Here is a 21,538-nt window from a genome sequence, read left to right on the forward strand (position 1 = left end):
GTTACTTTGAGGAGTCATTTTTAACAAATGCAGAAAAGAAAAAAAAAGTCCCCATCTAAACAGGGTACTCCCTGAAGGTGAAGTTAGCAGCAATTGTGTGGCAGCAGAGGAGTTAAAGCTGGCTGGAGGGTGATGTTTTTAGCGGTGCTACGTCTCATAAAATGCATGTCGGGTGGTGACATGTGAATAATGTTACTTCTCCATTGGAAGCCTTGGTGACAAATATAGATGGATGTAAATCGCTCCCTAAAACCAGTGTGTGACCCCAGTGTGGAAAGCAGGACGGACTGATCGATTGATTGCTTTTTTGTTTTCAGGGCCTCACCCTCAGCACATGGAGGTCCCCAGGCCAGGGGTCCAATCAGAGCTACAGCTGCCGGCCTTCACCACAGCCACGACAACGCCAGATCCAAGCCGTGTCTGCAACCTGTACCACAGCTCATGGCAACACGGGATCCTTAACCCGCTGATCAAGGCCAGGGATCAAACCCACAACATCATGGTTCCTAGTCGGATTCATTTCTGCTGCGCCACGATGGGAACTCCTGGAAAGTAGGATTTATCAGTGTTTTTGTTCACTTAGCACAACCACTTCGGCCCTAGAACATCAGTGTCCAAACTCTCCTCCCGATAGCTGGTGGTCAGCAAAAACCAATGCAAAGAAAGATCACCCTTGGTCTCCCTAAAAGGAGCACAGAGGAGGCTGAACCCCTGAATCAGAGGCAGGGAGCCTAATAAATGTTCCTTTGTGTTTTCACACCCTGGTTTTTCCATTGCCTTTAGAAGACATTGGGGCAGAGCCAAGCGCGCCTCCTTCGCCGGCCCTCCTGGCCTTGCTGCAGAGTCCCACATCCAGCTCTGAGCTGCACAGAGCCCAAGACCAGTGCAGTCCTCAGACCCCTGCAACCGAGGGGTTTCAGGCTCTGCCAGTGCTGACTTAAAGTTCATAGTAATTTTACCTTGTAATTAATTTGCTCTACAACCAAAGCCTGATAGGACAGTGGAGCCGGAGCTTGGAGTGTCAGCTCACCTGTGGTCCTGCCTGTCCTCATGCCCTCCCCTCCCCTCCTCCATCTGCTCCCCATCCTCAGCAGACATCACTGTACCCACCACCCCGATGGCAACCAGATCGTGGGGGTGGTGTTGGGGAGGGAGGAGAAGCCCATGCTTGGCTCTCGGCCTCTGCCCCCAGCAGGCACAGCAAGGGGAGAGAGGAGAGCAACTTCCCCATCGTCGTTTTGGGCAGGAAGTTCCTATCCCCTGTGCAGCCTTCTCGCACAGTCCGCCGTGTTATTTACTGCCTCGGTACTGCCGGTGGTCAGAGGGTTGCTGTCTGAGTGCTCGCTTCCTCTGGCTGGTTGCTGCCACTCTTCCTGCTTGTCCCGGTCGTGAAGGGGGACGGGGGGCCTGTTCGCTCTTTCTCTGTCCCCTCAATTCCACAGTCACAAAGATAACATTCATCACTTAGAGTATCAGTATCTTCATTTCAGTAATGAGGAAATGTGACAGTGAGAGAGGGGAAATGGCTTATTCAGGGTCACAGAACTAGCCAATGGCAGGGCCAAGGCGGGAGCCAGATCTTGTGACTAAATTCAAATTCCAAATCCAGCCTTCCCCCCACTTCGGGTCCCTGGGGGCCTTGACTAGAGGACCTCATAAGGGATGTTGAAGCCCAGTTCCCACCTGACCTCACCTGTCTAAAGGTAATGGCTGGGAGTTCCTGCTGCGGCACAGCAGGTTAAGGATCTGGCATTGTCTCTGCAGTGTAGGTCACAACTGCGGCTCAGATTCGCTCTCTGACCTGGGAAATTCTGTATGCCGTGGGTGCAGCCAAAAACAAATATGTCAATAAATAAATAAAGGTAATGACTGCATGTAGCTCTCAGGAACTTCTGCTGCCCAGTGTTTAGACGGGATGTGGACAGAAAATGGAAGACAGTGTACAGTGTACACCTGACCTCTTGTATTGTGTATCATACAGTGTTGACCAGGGGTCTATGGAATATAACTGCCTGGATTTGAATTCAGACTCTGCCACTTACCGTATGCCCTTGATCAAGTTGCTGAAGCTCCCTTGCCTCGGGGATGAAGCAGAGCTACAGCTGCTGGCCTTCACCAAAGCCACAGCAACCAAGCAATGCAGGATCCTAGCCATATCTGTGACCTACACCACAGCTCATGGCAACGCCTGATCCTTAGCCCACTGAGCAAGGCCAGGAATCAAACCCACAACCTCATGGTTACTAGTCAGATTCGTTTCCCCTGCACCACAGTGGGAACTCCAGCTTCCTTTCTTGATTCCTTCCTTCCTTCCTCCCTCCCTTCCTCCGCCCCCTTCTTCTTTCCTTCCTTCCTTCTTTCCCTCATTCTTTCATTTCTTCTTTCCCTCCCTCTCTCATTAAATATTCCTTGGACAGCCCCTAGTTGCTGGTCACTGGGCTGGGTACCCTGTCCACAAGGATGAATAAAAAACAGTACCCAGGGAGTTCCCATTGTGGCTCAGTGGTTAACGAATCCGACTAGGAACCATGAGGTTTCGGCTTCGATCCCTGGCCTTGCTCAGTGGGTTAAGGATCCAGCATTGCCGTGAGCTGTGGTGTAGGTCGCAGACGCAGCTTGGAGCCCGAGTTACTGTGGCTCTGGTGTACGCCAGCAGCTATAGCTCCGATTCAACCTCTAGCCTGGGAACCTCCATATGCCGCGGGCAAAAGGACAAACAAACAAACAAAAAATGGTCTCCAGAGTTCCTGTCATGGCTCAGCAGAAATGAATCTGACTAGCATCCCTGAGGATACAGGTTTGATCCCTGGTCTCGCTCAGTGGGTTAAGGATCCAGTGTTACCGTGAGCTATTGTGTAGGTTGCAGATGTGGCTTGGATCCCACGTTACTGTGGCTGTGGCGTAGGCTGGCTGCTACACCTCTGATTTGACCTCTAGCCAGGGAACCTCCAATATTGCTGTGGGTGTGGCCCTAAAAAGACCAAAAAAAAAAAAAATTCCCCACTCTAGTGAAGGGAACAAACAGTAAGTGTATAATTACAGTTTAACCTTTGAGCACTAAACCAAAATGCCACGGGACCCCAGAAAAGGGACAACTAACTAGCTGTGGCCATGAGAGTAACGAAAGCTTCATATAGAAGGGGGGGGGGTTGAAGCTGTATCTTTGAGGACAGGGGCAGATATGGGGTGGAAAGGAGGAAAGTCTGCCCAGAGCAGGAGGCACATACACAGAGGTTTGGAGGGTATGTGTGGTCAGCGAGGTGACAGGTGGTATTTTGTTTGGTATGACTGGGACATAGCATGTGGAGGCCAGGGGACAGAGATTTCGGGAGAAAAGCTTGCAAAAAGGAGGTTGATGCCAGGGGATGCTTGGCACTTAATCTGTTGGCTTTGAGGAATGATGTACAGCTTTGGGACAGATAAGCGACATGATTGTGACTGTGTTTTAGAAAACTGTCCTGCCGATGGAGGAAGGAAAGGGAATTGGGGGGCAGGGTTGGGTAGGAAGAACAGACTGGGGTGTGGCCGCATCAACTTGCTGACACAAAAATCGACTATTGCTGAGTTGAAACATATTTCTCCATCATCTAAAAGACCAATTTTTGTGGTCTTTTGAGACAGTTGTTCAGTTGATCCAAAGCAATTGTTAGGTCATCTCAAAACTCAAAATGACGACGGATCTCACGTGTTGAGCAGCCAAACACGTTTGGAAGAACCAGCCTCTATCAAGTTCATGTTAAAAGAACAGAACATTTTCTCAGCGTATTGGCCAGAGCAGGAAATGGAAGGGGAATTTCGGATTTCAGAAAAATGTGTGCAGGCTGGAAATCCAGCCTGAAAACATTCCTTATAAGCTAAGTAAGCATGGATGGAGGGTTCAGGTGAAGGTCACACTGCTGTGCGCGGTTTAGTGCTCTTTAGGTTTTGCTGCAGAGAAATCTTCCATTGTGCTTTCTGTACACCCAAGTGACACAAGAAGCCTTATCAGTATGGTTTTCTGGAAGCTAAGCATATAGCTCCCTCTGCTCTCATCTGGCTTCTGACAAGAAGCCAGTTTGTGAGACTTGCAAACCTTACTCTCTTTTCCACTGGGATCCCCTCAAGTGGCTGAGCCTGGGCCAGTTGTGCTTATTTTTTTTTTCCTCTGAACATTGCTGTGCCCATATTTGATGCCTGGAACTGCTGTGACCATTTTGCTAACACCAAGAGGGTGAAGCCAACATATGAAAGAGAACAGATCAAAGGGAACAGTAAGAAGCAAATCTGGAGTCTTGACATACTATACCTGAAGCTTGATTGACCACTGGATTTTCTTGTTATGGAAGAAAGCAAATTTCCTAATTCCCCCATGGCTTGTTTAAGTTACTTTGAGTTGAGGTTTTCTGTTACATATCAAAGCATCCTGAGTTATACCTCCCACAATACATGGACACAATACTCTCTCTCTCTCTCTCTCTCTCTCTCTCTCTCTCTCTCTCTCTCTCCCCTCTCTCTCTCTCTCTCTCTCCCTCTCTCTCTCTCTCTCTGTCTCTCTCTCTCTCTCACACACACACACACACACACACACACTATCACTCTTCTAACCAACTCTTGCTATCTGAAATGCCTCTCCTTCTGAGCCATTCATTTTATTGGGGGATTTTCTTTCTTCTATAATATACATATCTCTGGGAGAGCCTCTCTGAGACTTTGTACTTTTCTAAAAATTGGTTTCAATTTTGTTCAGTATCTCTTATCAAATTCTAGACACCCTAGGCTATGAGGACTTTAGATGGAGGGGTTCTTGTCTGGAAAAAGAAATAGAGAAGAATTATCTAGGCTGACATTTTCATAGACTCTCCTCCTTTTCACAGTGAAGCTGATCAGCCTCCCCAGGCTGAGAGCAGAAAGTAGAAAAGTGTGAGCTGTGGGGGTGGGGGCTGGGGAGAAGAAGATGGATTTGGTCCTGAGACCCGAATTCATTGCTGCTTCAAGGACATTTTTACTTTGCCTGTAGGAAAGAGAAAGTGGTCCATTGAAACGCTGATTAAACTGCACTCCCCTTCTGCCTTTCCGCCTTTCTCTTCTACTTTAGAAAAGGCAAAGGTGGGAAGAGATGAGCTCAGCATCAGGCATGTGAAACCGGAGCTCAGCAGGGAAGAACCACTTGCAATGTCAAATCAAAGTAGAATTAGGAGTTCCCGTCATGGCTCAGCAGAAACAAATCCAACTAGGAACCATTAGGTTGCAGGTTCGATCCCTGCCCTCGCCCAGTGGGTTAAGGATCTGGCGTTGCCATGAGCTGTGATGTAGATCTCAGATTCGGCTGGGATCTGGCATTGCTGTGGCTGTGGCGTAGGCCAGTGGCTACAGCTCCCATTCAACCCCTAAGCCTGGGAACCTCCATATGCCGTGAGTGCGGCCGAAAAAAAGACAAAAAAAAAAAAGTAGAATTAATTTGAAAATCTGGGTCAACATAGAGACCAGCACACAAATTGATCCCATGGATGCCTAAAATCTTCCCCAGAAATGACTTCTGTTTGGGAGATGGTACCAAAGTGGTTAAGACTTCAAGACAGGTGCTTGATGCCCAAAAGGTCCAGTTGTGTAACTGGCCTGACTGACTTCAGAAATTATGACACGATTCAATCTGTATCACAACGTATTCCTTCTGCCACGTCTGCCCAACATTTGAACTCTCAACATTTAAAGCAGACTAAATTGGTCTGTTCCTTATGGGTCAGAACCCGTATTCTGATAGACCCAGGGCTTTGAATGACTCACCCTTTTCAGGGACACCAATAGCCACAGAAAAGCTGTCTGAGTCCCTAGAGAAGATTATGTCATATGATGTTTTTTTTTTAATAATTTTTTGTTTGTTTGTTTGCTTTTTAGGTCCACACCCACAGCATATGGAAGTTCCCAGGCTAGGGGCTGAATTGGAGCTGCAGCTGCCGGCCTACACCACAGCCACAGCAAAGCCAAATCTGAGCCACACCTGTGACCTACACCACAGCTCATGGCAACGCCAGATCCTTAACCCATGAGTGAAGCCAGGGATCGAACCCGCAACCTCATGAATAAACTAGTCAGGTTAGTTTCCACTGTACCACAATGAGAACTCCTTAAATAGATAAAGCCTATCATATTAACAGTACACAACAAATTTCAAAGGATTTTGTTGTCAAGCACAGGTAAAGCTTTCTCCCAGGTTTGCCTGTTTTCCTCCCTTTAGACAGCTCTTACTGACAGAAAAGACAGATTTTTGCAGTGCTATTGGGCCAGAAGCTTAACCCTCTTTTTCAGGCCCATAAATGCTCTCTGGACACTGGAGCTTGCAGGGTTAGGCCAATATTTCAGGCTTAAATAAGAATTTCTAGGAGTTCCCATCGTGGCGCAGTGGTTAACGAATCCGACTAGGAACCATGAGTTTGCGGGTTCGGTCCCTGCCCTTGCTCAGTGGGTTAACGATCCGGCGTTGCCGTGAGCTGTGGTGTAGGTTGCAGACGCGGCTGGGATCCTGCATTGCTGTGGCTCTGGCGTAGGCCGGTGGCTACAGCTCCGATTCGACCCCTAGCCTGGGAACCTCCATATGCCGCGGGAGCGGCCCAAGAAATAGCAACAACAACAACAAAAAAAAGACAAAAGACAAAAAAAAAAAAAAAAAAAAAAAAGAATTTCTAGATTTTGAAACATCACAGTGTCTATTGGGCAAAAAAAAATATCCTTGATCGCTGATCCTTATTATGTCACAAACAAAAACCTTCAGCTGACTTGCTCGGTTCCTTTTCACAGTCTAGTTTAAAAAAACTCCCATGCACCTTAGTAAACAGCCATGCCACAAGGATGCCATCTTTCCATCTTACCCAAGCAGCTTGCCCGCTAAGGGGACATTTCAGTTAACTTGTCTCTGTCTGTCAAGCTCAGTGCCTTGTTGAGGGCAGAAAAAAGGTGAACAAGTCGTCATCTTTAAAAAATTCATGTGGAGCCTCTGGGGTTTGTTTAACACATTCAGGAAACGATTCTGCTTTGAAACTGTCCTGCTTGCTCACCTCGTCTTCTAAAATCAGGAGGATGGTGAAAAAACACGTGTTAGGAGGGAGTGATGGAAGGTTGGATGCTAAGCCTGGTTCCTGCAGGGCCTGTTAGCCCCTAATTCCAATCCCAGTCTAAGTGGAAGGCTGTAAACAGAGAGGAACTGCACCCTGGAGAGAAGTCCCTTCTTCTCATTCTGAAATACGCTTCCCAAAGCATCCAGCTTGCATTTGAAAGGTACCCAGGCCTGTGGACCTGGAGACGATCATATTAAGTAAAGTAAGTTGGACAGGGAAAGACAAATATGCTACCACTGATGTGTGGGCTCTAAAAAAATACAAGTGAACCTCTCGACAAAACAGAAGTAGACTTAAAAATATAGAAAACAAACTATGGTTACCAAAGGAGATAGTGGGGGAGGGATACGTTAGGAGTTTGGGATTAGCGTATACACACTACTGGCTATCTGATAGGTAAACAGCAAGGACCTACTATATAGCACAAGGAACTACACTCAATATCCCATTATAACCTATATATATCTATATCTCTGTCAATATCTATATTCTTTTTTTTACCTGCAAGGCCTATTTATAGTACATGCATTATTATCTATTATATGTATACATATTATAATATATATATATATATATGCCTACATCATGGGACTCTAGATTCATTTAGTGCCAAAAGCTTCAATGTCATTTCTCTATGGAGAAGATCAGCTTTCTTGCTCTTTATGGTTGAATTCAATGGTAGTATAACATCAGTCAGGGAAGGAATTTTGAAAAGAAGGAAATATCCATAATCCCATCTCTCTAATACAGCAACATCCTCACATTCATCTCTCTGCTCTAGGATCTGTCTCCGTGCCAGTCACAGGTCTGGGGGGTTTGGGTTGAACGTGGATGGGACTTGTCTTTCGGAATATGGGCCACCCGTGTTGGTGATTTTTGTAGATGTGAAGGAGATGGCAGGTCCTGCTTCTTGTTCTAGTGTAAACCTGACGCTCTGTGGGCATTGCTCGCTTCCTCTGCTGCGGAGTTTTCCTGCACTTTGGGATTTAGGTAGACTCCTCTGGACACCCCTTGTTTCATGACTTATTTCCTTAATTTGCGCACTTTTGATGTCTCATCTATTATTTGTGCTTCTCCTCAAGTTGTGTGTGGACTCCTCTCCTTGTACCTATTAGAGTCTACTACATTTTCCTTCTAAAAAAAATTTTTTTCACCACACCCATGGTATGTGGAAGTTCCTGGGCCAAGGATCAAACGTGAGCCACAGCAGTGACAATGACGAATTCTTAACTGCTGGGCCACCAGGGAACGCCTTCCTTCGAAATTCGAATACAGTAAACCTGAGCAAGTGTCCTCGGCATAGATTTCCCCACCCGGAGAAGGTTCAAGGACACCACCTCCTACCAGCGTCTCCTTTCTGAGGTCATGGCCGAAACAAATCTGACTAGCATCCATGAGGATGCAGGCTCAATCCCTGGCCTCCCTCAGTGGGTTAAGGATCCGGTGTTGACATGAGCTGTGGTGTAGGTCGCAGACACGGCTCGGATCTGGCGTTGCTGTGGCTGTGGCATAGGCCGGCAGCTGTAGCTCTGTTAGACCCCTAGCCTGGGAACCTCCATATGCCGTGGGTGCACCCTAAAAAGACAAAATGGCGGCTCCTATTTGAGCTCCCCCATTGCCTAACCTCACAACTCTTTAACAGAGACAGGGAGACTCCTCCTTTACAAGACAGGAAACTGAAATCCAAATGGTGATCACCTGCCCAGGGTTACCAGGCAGCAGAGCTCAGATTCCAACCCTGCTTCTTGCTGAGGTCCGTATCTGTGATCGTTCTTTCAAAAGACGTTCGTGTCTCATGAGATGCTCTTATGCCACCCACCTTCTTCAGATTCCATAGGAAAAGGGGAAAAAAAAAGGATTTTGCCCCCAAAAATGACATTTCATGATTTTAAGACCCCAATCAGGGAGATGGAAATATCTATTAACTTTTTTCAGGAGAACTTACTGTCTCCAAGATCAGTCCTGATCCCCAGGTTCTTAGCTCTGGGTGCTACTCATGGAATAACTAACTTCTAACTCATTCCTTTGCTAACCTCTTTGAATTTTCAAAACAGAAGATTCTCCAGGATTTCTCTACAGATATTGAAAGCCAGTAGTGACATGAATAATGTTATAACTGGTCCACATCTGATACCATCAAAGAACTTGTCATTGCAAATAGACAGAGCACTGGTCAAGATGCAGTACCAACAGAAAAGTCAGTCAACAAAGGAGAGGGGAGTTATGGGCAGATGATTAAAAAACGGAATTTTTAAATGGCAAGAACAGAAGAGTAGCAGTATCACGAAAGCGTTATTAATCGGAAGGATAGATTTCTGTTTCATACCTAACATCTAAGACTCACTGTGTACAAAGTTTTTAGTGTACAAAGTGACACACAGCTAAATCATAATAATGGGAATCAATAACTAATTAGCATTTCTAAATGCAGCTACTGGGAAACATATTTCAATTTCATAGCAAGGAAGCCAGGGAATTGATTAACAGAAGCCAAACATGAAGCCAACACATGCTTGCAGTGCCCCCAAATGACTCCACAGGCTAAATGTGGAAATGCAAGTTGCATCAAAGTTGGGTTCCTAAAATGTCCTAAGTGTAATCTCTAGCTGCATCGATAATCAGACCCAGAGAGAGAGGAAGAACTGTAAGGTTCTTAGGGTCCCACCTAAGTCACTGGGGAAATGGGTCTTCTCTGGCTAGTTCTCTAGAATGGCGGGATGAGGGCGAATGAGACAGAAGGAAGCAGGAGGAAAGGCAGGAAGAGCATCTTCACTAACAAGAGCTACACACGTAGTATTTTGGGAAGATGCTAGGATGCATGGGTCTGGTAGCCTTGTGAAAAGTGACTCAAGAAGACAGAGGACTTCACATTCGGCATGTTTCCCTTGCTTCGGATGAGGCATATGTTGGGAAGAAGATTGAAATGGCGTAGTTAAAATGAGCAAACCGTTCCGTTTGCCATAGCATCCAGTCTGTGTTGGTTTCCTGGCATTTTGTCACCCCTCAATATTTACTGCACTTTGCTGAGTGCTGACATGATCTGGTTTCATGTCCGTTGGATGCAGCAGCTTCTCCTCCCCCAGGGCCATTAGAGAAACTCAATGGTCCTCTAGAGCAAGAGCTGGGGATTGGGGAAAACTGAAAAGCAAAAGATTAAAATATTTAGGAGTGGAAGTGGAAAAGGGGGTGAGTGAGAAGAAAAAACAAGAGTAAAAAGTAGCATGTGAATGGGAAGAGTTGAGTAGATCCTGCTCTTCAGAGCCTGAAAAGCCATGAGCATCACCAGAAAAGGGAACAAGCCTTTCCCAAACCTCCTAGCCTCTCTACTTGCTACACTTGACACCTTCAAGGCGCAGGCCAGTTCACACCAACATTTCCTCATAGTAGATAAGGATATGCAAGACCATCCACCGTGTTAGATCTCTAGGCTGTCCACTGCTACCGTGTATTTTCTTACTAGATTCCAGGTTTTTTCGATCCCTACACCTTGGGTTTTAGTGCATCTTCGAGTTGCAAGTTAGTTGCCTCTAAGTTAAAAGGGGGAAATGGAGACTCTATATCCACTTTTGGAGCCATTCCAGCCCACCTTCTATCCAGACTGATTTCTAGACCTTCTCTGATCCCCAAGATTGGGTTCAGTGTCCCTTTCTCTATTCCCACAGCGCCCTCTAGGTGGCTGTACCCCGGAGTTCACCACATTCTTGCTGGGCAGGGGCAAGAAGAGTGCCATTGTATCCCCAGTGCCTGGCACAGTGCCCTGCACGTCATTAGTGCTCAATAATGAGCACCCACTGTGGTAGATGGAACGATTGGCCAACGGGGACCTGGTATATAGCATAGGGAACTCTACCCAATATTCTGTGATAATCTTGGGAAAAAATATCTGAAATTTGGGAAAAGAATCTGAAAAAGAATGGATGTGTGTATATGTATAACTGAATCACTTTGTTACACAGCAGAAATTATTGCAACATCGTTAAGTCAACGCTACTTCAATAAAATGTTAAAAAATGAAATAAATAAAAGAAGAAAAAACAATGTATATGAAACAAACAAATGGATAAATGCAATTCGTGTTTTGAAGCGACAGAATCATATCCTAGGAGCCAGGGTAGCTAATAAGGCTCTATATAACAAGATTTTGTGTCAGTGGAGAGTGGAGAAATTCTCCAGCTGCCCTCGAAATTAATTTTTCCTTAAACCAAGAAAAATTGGGTCTAGCCATTGGGACCTGTAACACTGAAATGCTATTTTCTATCAGTCTACCACAGATTTACTGATAGTTTGAAAGTAGGTGTATGTTGGTCAATGATCCAAGTCCTCCCTTCAAAGACCTGCCATTTGAAATTTACAGTTTCTTCTTTGTAACATTTGCTGTTTCCTTTCTCCTTCCATCTTGTCACAACCATCAAGAAACATTTATCCACAGATGGCAAGTGCCTTAAATTACAGCTTCCTGTGACTTCCCAAGCAGCTGGTTTTCTTCCCTCTCGCTGTCTCTCACGTAGAGCGATCACCATGGGTTAGATGGCTCCCCACACAAATTTCTAGCAGGAGGAGCCTCCATCCTCTCTTAATGCTTCCTCACCAGTAAGGGACGTGAGGTACAGGGTCTCCTCCAGGTCACATGATTGTCCTGTGGGGCATTTTGAACTTGTATAGAGCACCCCTTTTTCTCACAACACAAGCATAACAAACTTTTCTCTCTTTTTTTTTTTTTTTTTTTTTTTTTTTTTGAGTCCTGAAGCCTCTGTGTTCTATCTGGCTACCTTCTTGCATATGAATCCCTTGTAAATTATTTTTCAAATTCCGAGGCTCATTAATTTAATTGAACCTGTTCCTAATTTTTAATTAAATCTGCATGTCTCCCAGTAACCTTTGGAAAGATAGTAGCCACATTACCATATTGGAGAGAACGGGATCACAGAACAAGAGAGACATAAAAGAGAAGCACAAAAATCACAAGGCAGGTTTTCTTATAAATTTATTTTCATACCAAAAAAAAAATAACATTCAAAGGCAATGTTTTTATTGTATAATATAAAATGACTTCCCTAAATTAAAAATGGAATTTTTTTGCTGTAAGCCACTGCTAACTTTTCCATTAAAAATTTTTTACAATTTGCAGCACTTGTAGAAACAAAAAACACCTGTTCAATAATTATATAAATACTCCTGACAGATCCCAGTAGCCCATTATGTATCCTTTTGGCAATGTCAGCTTTCTAAAGTCAATTAGCTTCTAAATTTGAAAGGCACCTGGTGGCCAGCATTCTGCTTAGTATTCAAGGCATCCTTTTTAATTTTTTTGCACAGACTTGACAAGTCTGAAAAATCTATTAAGTTAAGGAGAATGAAGAAATATAACACAGTTCATATTAGCAAACATTTTTTTTTTCCTGTAGCTGCAAGTTTTCCCCAGGGGATTTACAAAGTGCACCAGTTAAATACGTCTGTACATTTAAAACATTAAATATGTCAATAGCAAGACATTTTTTAAATATTTTGAATCAAATACTATAGCACAAATATAATTTACAATACTTTGCACAGAAAACATTACATCTGAAATATAACTTTAGATATTCTATAAAAATACATATTATTTTTCTCTCCTCATTAGAAAAAGTATTTATTTGCAGGTTCCAGCATGATGTAACAACTCAAAAGAATTTAACCCTTCAGATGGTCATCAGTCTGCAATTAGATGACACCTTCTCCACTTCAGCCACATGGGGGTGGCACATCGCCACAGGCTAGAGCCAGAGAATTAACCCCTCCCATAGGCCAAACATGGTTATTCCTAAAGACAACCCTAACTGCTCCAATCTGCTTTAATTCTTGGAATTCATTACAAAATTGAAAAACCACTGTGTAAGAAAACCCTTCCATTGGCTGTAAATACATCTGCTCTCTACAGAGTTCAAAGGCATGGGGAGGGTCTTCTGGTACCCTGGGGGCCATACCGCTTAGTAGTCTCACACACCTATATACATCTTTCTTGGCTTGTTTTAGAGAAAGTTGTCTATGCATCTTAGGAAATACGTGAAAACAACTCCACAAAATGGGGCTCAGTCTATATCTCGAACTTTAAAAGCCCCAAAGTACGTGGCGTCTTGGTCTGGATCCAGAAGTGAATGGTTGGATACCTCAATGCTGATTTCCTCGCCAGATCGTAGCTTAAAAAATCCTCCAACATTTATGGAGTAAAAATGGAATTCAGAATTCCCTGACCAGTATTTGGTGCTTCCTCCTTTCATCAGAGTGTGAGAACTCGGGATTTTGATGCTGGTTTTGGTGACATACACCATCAGCTGAAGATACTTCGCATCGAGGTTTCCTGAAGTTTCGTGATGTCGAAAGCAGATGTTGGCATACAGGTAATAAAAGCCGTCTTGGTTAACTATTAGTTTCCCGTTGCTGAAAGTCATGTTGGAGATCTTGGCCCAACCTCGGTCATGATACCAGCAGGACAGACTCACTTTGTGGGAACCTGAGGAAAGGAGAGGCAAGTGATTTAAAACCCACCCCTTCAGACAGGTGAGGGAGCAGGATGGATGGGAGATTTGGGACTGGCATATGCACACTGAGGTATGTGGAGTGACTGGCCAATGGGGACCTGCTGTATAACACAGAGAACTCTGCCCAATATTCTGTGATCATCTATATGGGAAAAGAATCTGAAAAAGAATGGATGTGTGTGTATGTATAACTGAATCACTTTGTTGTACAGCAGAAATTATCGCCATGTTGTAAATCAATTATACTTCAATAAAACTGTAAAAAACTTAAAAGACTAAAAAACCCTAAAACAAGCAAACAAACAAAAAAACCCACCCTTTCAATGAGAAGGACATCCTCACAACCCTATGAGGTTGGAGAAAAACTTACTATAACAGTCATTGTTCCAATGGGAGAATCACTGCTCAGAATTTATTTTCTAAAAGGGAGTACAAATACATTAAGACACACTTGTGTTCTCTGCTAGGCATCTGAGAGGATACAAAAACAAAATCTCATTTTTCCAGCCCTCAAGGAACCTACAGTACATGAGGGATAAAGATGATATATGTCCAGATAGGAAGCAAGGTGTGGGTCCTGATAAGAAAGGTGCAAATATTGCAATGGGAATTCAAAGGAAAGAGATGGCTTCCTCCCAGAGGGATTAAGAATGACTTTGTTGGGCTACTGAGCCTGAACTTAGAGGAGGAATAGGATTCAGCCAGCAGAAGCATAAAAGTCATTCAAGGTTGAAGGAAGAGAATCAGCCGAAGGTGGTTGAAACAAGAAAGCAAGAAACAAGTACAGGAAGTATCCATGACCTCACCTTGTTTTTTACTTCATGGAGAGAGAGAGATATAGATGGAACTGAAAATCTAGGTCACAGCAACTTAAACCAAAAAGTCAAACTCTTAAACTCTGTTCTCATCATCATTGATTTTCCCCTCCTCCAATAGCCCAAATGCCTCCCAAGTTAGCATGACTGAAAAGCTGCCCCCAGAGGAGTCCACAAGGTATATATTCTCGGCTCTGCACTCCCCAACTTTATGCAATCCTTTGTGACTGAAGGATGCTAACACCTCTCCTGATTAACCAGAGTTCTCTTTTAGCTCCTTCTCACACCTGGAATGTGACAACCAGTCTTCATGCCACTGTTTTTGGTGCAGCAGAAGTTTCTAGAAAATCCTCTCATCAGTATGCTTTGAATATTTTGGGTCTTCAGTGTATTTAACTAGGCTTTTTTCCTAAAGCCAAGAAGTTCTTTGCTGCTTGTCACCAAGAGAAATCAACCCATAGAACTTAGACTTAAAGTGGATTCCACTGATCCATTGGGACTGACAACACGTTGATTGGCATGGGTCCTTGAGAGAGCCTTGTAGAATCAGAAGCCCACACTGGCTACCTTTCAAGACTGGTCTGAATCCTGGAGAGACTTGAGCACCTACATCTTTCTCTAACGAGCCACAAGAATGTTCTATAGTCTTTGGAGGGCCACTGGGCAGCTAGGATATGGTCTGGAGACCCCAATACCAGGCTGTTCCAAGAAACAACCAGGTGGTAGGGGAAGAAAAAAATGCAGTGGGGTCCGAGCTACTGTGGGACAACCCACCATTAGACAGATCTGCAAAGGTGAAAAATACCGTGGTTCCAATCCCTCTGTCCAGGGATAGGACAGATTTTCTGACCTGCACATCTTATCCACAAGAGGGCGCTAAAGAGAGCCTGAGAAGCATCATAGGCACTGCTGCTTCCAGGTCCCAGCACAACACATACCCAGGATGTCCTACCTCAGGTCGTCATCCCAGATTAATGCATCCCAAATATAAATATCACTCAAGGATACCAAGTGAGTCAAAATGAGCCTATGAGCCTCTGTTTATCACATCCTCATAAACATTCATAATTTCTCCAGACTGGTAACCAGCCACCTGATCCATTGACAAAACTCAAGATGTTTCCTGTCTTCAGCCATCCCACGTTTACCTCCTCCTTACCCTACTCTTGTATTTAGTCCTTTCGCCAATCAATTACTGGTCTTACAGTTTATCTCCCATGATGGGTCTTAACAGATAGCGGAATGACTAAGGCGAAGTCTACCCTCTCAATTGGATGGATCTGCCAGCATTAGATCAAGGGCTCAAAGATACAGTCTGGGAAGGCAGGGAAGGAATACGAAAGAGAGAGGGGAAAAAATGGAAACCTTGACTGCATGTCATTCCCACTATTAGCTCAAGTCAGTGGAAGGGATGTCCTTATTTCCTAAGAATCATCTGTCTTTATCCATTTTCTGATCAGTTTTGTTATTCAGTAAACGTCTGAATGGTGCTTCTATGGGCATTCACTCTACCCATAATTAAGAATTATACCAAGCACCATAGCCTCAAGGCACTTATCACTTGGTAGTGTAGAAAGTAAGGAAACAGGCACATAAAATGAAAATAGAACATTCTCACTTCTGCATGCCATATAGCACATAGTTGAAGCTCAATTAAAGCAACTGCCAAGAGGAAGGTGCAAAAATTAATGGCGATCAGGAGAGCTCAGCCCAGTGAGAGAAAGGAGTCAGAGGACAGGGACAATGTGGGTCAAATATGATGGGCTGGGAAAAGGGAGAGTATTGTGAACAAAGGAGACTGTTCCAGCAGGGAATGAAACACACACAGCATGCAGAGGAGAAGGGAGAAAAACCATCAGTGTGAATTAGAGGCTCATGAATAGACAGTAGTGGTAGAAAAGATGAGAACAGCGCCCTCAGCAGGTTGGAGGACCTCACATGGTGAGCCAGGGCTTCCATCACTAGATGACCTTCAGCCAGCCTCCCCAGCCTCCCCAGCCCCTAGGGTCCCTGCTATTAGATATTAGAGAAGAAGCCTCTCCAAATATTTAGCTTAAGCACTGCCTATAAGAAAACCATGAATTCTGACCTCGCAAAATACTCCCCAATGCATTTTATTCAGGAACTTTGGAATATAGTCAATATAAGGCAGGTTCTGGCTTCTTTCTTACGTGTAAACAAGTACAAATAAGTATGAAACAGAGGCCCCAAATGAACATGCAAAATGAAACCCATCTTCCTTTGAAGTAACCATTACTGGCCCAAACTGAGAGATAAATGGACTCAAGGGGTCACTGGCCAAGCTAGAGAAGCAGATTCTATTTTCCTAAATAGAAGCATACACGAACTCCTTTCCGTCTGTCTTGAGCTCACTAACGATCAGGAAATAACCGGAGTTTTGCCTTGTTTTTGGCAATGATTTGATCCTAGGTGTCTGGAGAGAGAGCTTTATAACTAAAACATGCTTGCTATTGCCAAATAGACTTTGGCACACAGTCTAATGCAATATTTATCATAGGCCATTTAAAATGAACTGAAAAGATAAATGCAGCATGCCTTCACAGCACACACAGCTGAGAGCTCGATATTAATTTGGTTGCCTTTGCTAACATGCAAAATAGCTTTCCACTCAGAAAAATTAGTTCCACCATGAGGCACACGCATGTGCGCGTGTGTGCACACAAACACACACAGAAAATTTGTTTATGAAGGAAGGATCTGGGACAGAATAGGTTAGAAAAATCTTCTAGAAATCAAAGATTGGTTTCTCACTTTCTATGTCTGCAGTTGAGAAAAATTCCTTTGTGGCCCATACTGTGTACCACAGAGTACATATGGTGTACTATGAACTATATGGTTTCAGAACTGTTTATTAACACTTGGGGGTTTTTTTGTCTTGTTTTGTTTTGTTTGGCTGCACCTGTGGCTTATGGAGGTTCCCAGGCCAGGGGTTGAATTGGAGAGGTAGCTGCTGGCTTATGCCGCAGCCACAGTAACTCGGGCTCCGAGCCGCGTCTGCGATCTACACCACAGCTCACGGCAACGCTAGATCCTTAACCCACCGAGTGAGGCCAGGGATCGAACCTGCTTCCTCATGATGCTGGTCAGATTCATTTCCACTGAGTCATGACAGGATCTCCAACTTGGATTTTTTTTTTTTAACTCAAAAGAAAAACTTGCTTTGAATCAGTTTGGGAAGAAAATTAGAATATGTGTAACTATTTAATTGAACTCAGATAATAATAATAAATTACATTCACCAAGTGCATCTGTGTAAGCATCTTAGTATGTGACCTTGTTAAATCTTCATGGCTGTCCCATAAGGTAGATACTGATACCATTCCCAAGGTCAGCCAGCCAATCAGCATTACAGCCGGGCCTCAAACCCAGGCATTCAGACTTAAGATGCTCTACTATTAAAACCACATTAGGAGTTCCCATCGTGGCTCAGTGGTTAACAAACCCGACTAGTATCCATGAGGCTGCGGGTTCAATCCCTGGCTTCGCTCAGTGAGTTAAAGATCCGACATTGCAGTGACCTGTGGTGTAGGTTGCAGATGCGGCTCAGATCCCCTGTTGCTGTGGCTCTGGTGTAGGCCAGCAGCTACAGCTCAGGTTTGACCCCTAGCCTGGCAACCTCCATATGCTATGGGTACGGCCCTAAAAAGACCAAAAAAAATTTTTATCTACTAATTATAGGAAAGAAGGAACATAAGGGTTTATTTCCTTCTGACAAAGCCAACTGTCTACAAGGTACTTATGTGATAACCTAGAAGATAAAACGCACGGGCTTAGGAATCAACTAGAGTGGAATTCAACTTCTAATCCTGCTGCTGTGTTATAACCTCGATCAGATATTTACACTGGGTGAACCATGGTTTCTCTGTTTGCAAAATCTGAATGATAATCACTACCTTGCAAGGTTGTAGTAAGAATCAGAAATGATGAATACAGAGCAAAATGCCTTGATACATAGTGTGTGTTTGGTAAATGGTAAACAATAATAGCAATAATGTGAAGTCATCACTCTATCACTCTATCATAATATTCTTTACAATTTTTTTTTTTTTTTTTTTTTTTTTTTTTTTTTTTGCTTTTTAGGGCTGCACCTGCGGCTTATGAAAGTTCCCAGGCTAGGGGTCAAATCAAAGTTCACAGCCACAGCACCACAGGATCCAGGCCATGTCTGCGACCTACACCACAGCTCATGGCAACACCAGATCCTTAACCCACTGAGTAAGGCCAGGGATCGAACCTGCAACCTCATGGTTACTAGTCAGGTTCGTTAACCACTGAGCCACGAGGGGAACACCTCTTGATAATCTTTTTCATGTGCACCTACCTCAATGGGAAATCACCAAAGGGGATTATGTAGGGAATCTCTGGAGCCTTCGGTAGATGCGAACAAAGAGCTCTGGGTTTGCTCATTTCCAAAAGATAATCAGGTCTCTAGTCCATTGAGCTAAATTCTAAATTTAAAGGACTCCTGCCTCTGAAAGATCACTCTGCTGAGCTCCTATCTGGACCTCTGTGAGAGGTGGTTGAGTATATGACTCCTTGGAGGAATCCACAGGTCAGTCATCGATGGGGATGTATAAATAAATAGATGGAATAAATAGAAATGAGTATAACAAGGGATTGTGCTTCCTAGTTATGCCACCTCAACCAGCAGTCGTTTCAGATAAACTCCCCCTGCCGATCTGAAAATGAATCTAGTGACGGTGTCCATGCTGGCACACCTAAGAATCTCTGTTCCCATGATGATGTGGATGACACACTCGATGATCCCTCTTCTGGTTTAGGAGCTAAGGGCTCTCAGAATTTGGGTAACAGGCCAAGAATAGGTTTGCGTATTCAGATGGGCTGATAAATGACTCTTGAAATATTTTTCAGCTGGATGCAAATAGAACTTACCGGATGGGATGTCTGTGGCGTTGATCGTGAGGTGGGCAAAGGGCTGAGTCTCAGGCTTATTCCTTCTGCTCAGATCTAACCATGAACCTTCCACCATGGCTGGAGAGGAGAGGAGGGAAGCCATATTAGCCCAAAGAACAGTGGCCATAGGGGTTTTTGAATAGCCATACAGATGCATGCTTACCTTTTTCTGCTCTGATGTGTTGTGATTTAACAATATGCTGCATTTCCTGAAATGAAAAAAAACAATCTTACTTATACACTCACCCTTTTGATAAAGCAGTTAAGAATTCAGGACTCTTGGGCAGACGATAAATTCATCCACTTCCCTTCAAAATATGCCAGAAGTACATACACAGGCAGTAGAATTTTTTGATGTGCTAAATAGCTATCAAGGGAAGTTCACCCCCAAAGGATTGTGTTGCTGTACCTAAAAAGTAGACTGCACACATACCATCTGACAAAATACTTTGGACAGTAAGAGAAAATAAAAGACAATGTACATTATAAAACACAGAATCACCAAACATAATTAAACATTTGTAGCAGGTACACAAATAGAGATGAAGTTAACTAGGAAAATAACAATTACCATAGAATATATGACCCTCCTAAATCTTTAGGGAGGCTCTTTTTATGTCTGTTTCATTAGTGAATTCCTGTTACAACACTGGAGCTCAGCCCATAAGAAAGAGAAAGATGCCTAGTCCCAGCGGTTAATTTTTTACTTAAAAAAGTCACGGTGTATTTAAAGTACTATATGGCAGTCTAAGAGCTTTTAGATTACCAATAATTAACTTAAAATATTGCCACAAATAGAAGTTTAGAAGCACACACCAGAAAAAGAAAGAATACAAGCACATAAACGGCATAGGGAACTGTCTATCTCAATTTGGGCCCTGACAACGGAGCATCCAATGGATAATTGCAGGCCCACCTCAGTCGAGACCATTACTGCTACCATTAAATCGGAAAGTGAGGTGGGTGAAACTTCGGGCTTTGGCTTCAGGTAAATCCCTGCTCAGTCTTCTACCTTCTACGTACTGAGGATGTTAACAGTACCCATAGCATAGGCGGCTAGGTGATTCCATGAAATCATGCCTGAAGGCACTTAGCAGAGGGTCTGATAACCCCTTCATCTAAATACTAGAAACACTCTGGAGCAAGTCCTAATTTCTCTGTTTCTTAGGGTGACCATCCATGCTAATTACCCCCCCACACACACACCATGATGTTTGCATGAGGAACCAGAGAGCCCAAGTTCTTTGTCTAGAGACAGAGGCTTTGAGATAGATGATGAGTAGACAGGTAAGAGGCGATAGTACAGCCTCAACTGTTAACAGTTGGAAAGGTTCTAGTGATAAAATTACACTGATTCTTCTCCTGCCTTCAGACCCCCAAGAGAGATGAGAATCTATTCCATTTTTAAGGACCCTTGGAGGACACAGCACAGCTGTCTTCCGTTTGTCTTAAAGAATTCACAGTATGGCTGAGTTTTAGAAGGAAGCTTAGACCCTCACCCAGGGCTACCTCCTACCTTGCCTTGACTCAGCTCTGGGAGCACCTCTGCAGGAAATTTCTAGGCAAATAGTGGCTGGTTCCTTGGGGTTTGTACAATGCAGTGGCCCTTACCAGGCTTCATGCTTCTCCCCACTCCATTTAAGAGTCATTTCTCTCCCCTGCTGACTGTCAGTCTCCCATGTCTTTTCTCACAATCTTTAGTTTTGTTTTGTTTTGTTTTGTTTTGTCTTCTTAGGGCCGCACCCGAGGCACATGGAGGTTCCCAGGCTAGGGGTCAAATCAGAGCTGTGGCTGCGGGTCTACACCACAGCCACAGCAACACGGATCCAAGACGTGTCTGCAACGTACACCATGGCTCACTGCAACGCTAGATCCTTAATCCACTGAGCAAGGCCGGGGATCGAACCTGCGTCCTCATAGATGCTAGTCAGATTCGTCTCTGCTGAGCCACAATGCCGAATTCATCACAATCTTTGGATTCCCAGTGGTATCCTGATTTCTGAAATTTCCTGGTTTGGTCTTCCCCGCAGTCCCATCAGATTTATATATGCACAGTGTACATATTATACATTGTGTATATCTTTATACATTTATGTACAATGTACCTATTATATTGTTTATATCTTTATACATTTATGTATACACCTAGCGTATCTTTATACATTGTATATCTTTT

General features: G+C 44.0%; 1 protein-coding gene across 1 annotated transcript in view; it reads right to left on the minus strand.

Moving 5' to 3' along the window:
• The window catches only part of TNFSF11 (TNF superfamily member 11), a 37,411-nt gene continuing 27,935 nt past the window's right edge, over positions 12,063-21,538 (minus strand). Inside the window, exons 3-5 of the mRNA XM_001925694.6 lie at positions 19,526-19,571; positions 19,342-19,440; positions 12,063-13,584 (exon numbers count right to left, since the gene is read on the minus strand). Coding sequence (XP_001925729.4) covers positions 13,163-13,584; positions 19,342-19,440; positions 19,526-19,571 — 567 coding nt within the window. The 3' untranslated portion in view covers positions 12,063-13,162. The remainder of the gene's footprint in view (positions 13,585-19,341; positions 19,441-19,525; positions 19,572-21,538) is intronic.

Source organism: Sus scrofa, chromosome 11, assembly GCF_000003025.6.
Source record: "Sus scrofa isolate TJ Tabasco breed Duroc chromosome 11, Sscrofa11.1, whole genome shotgun sequence".
Lineage (NCBI taxonomy): Eukaryota > Metazoa > Chordata > Mammalia > Artiodactyla > Suidae > Sus > Sus scrofa.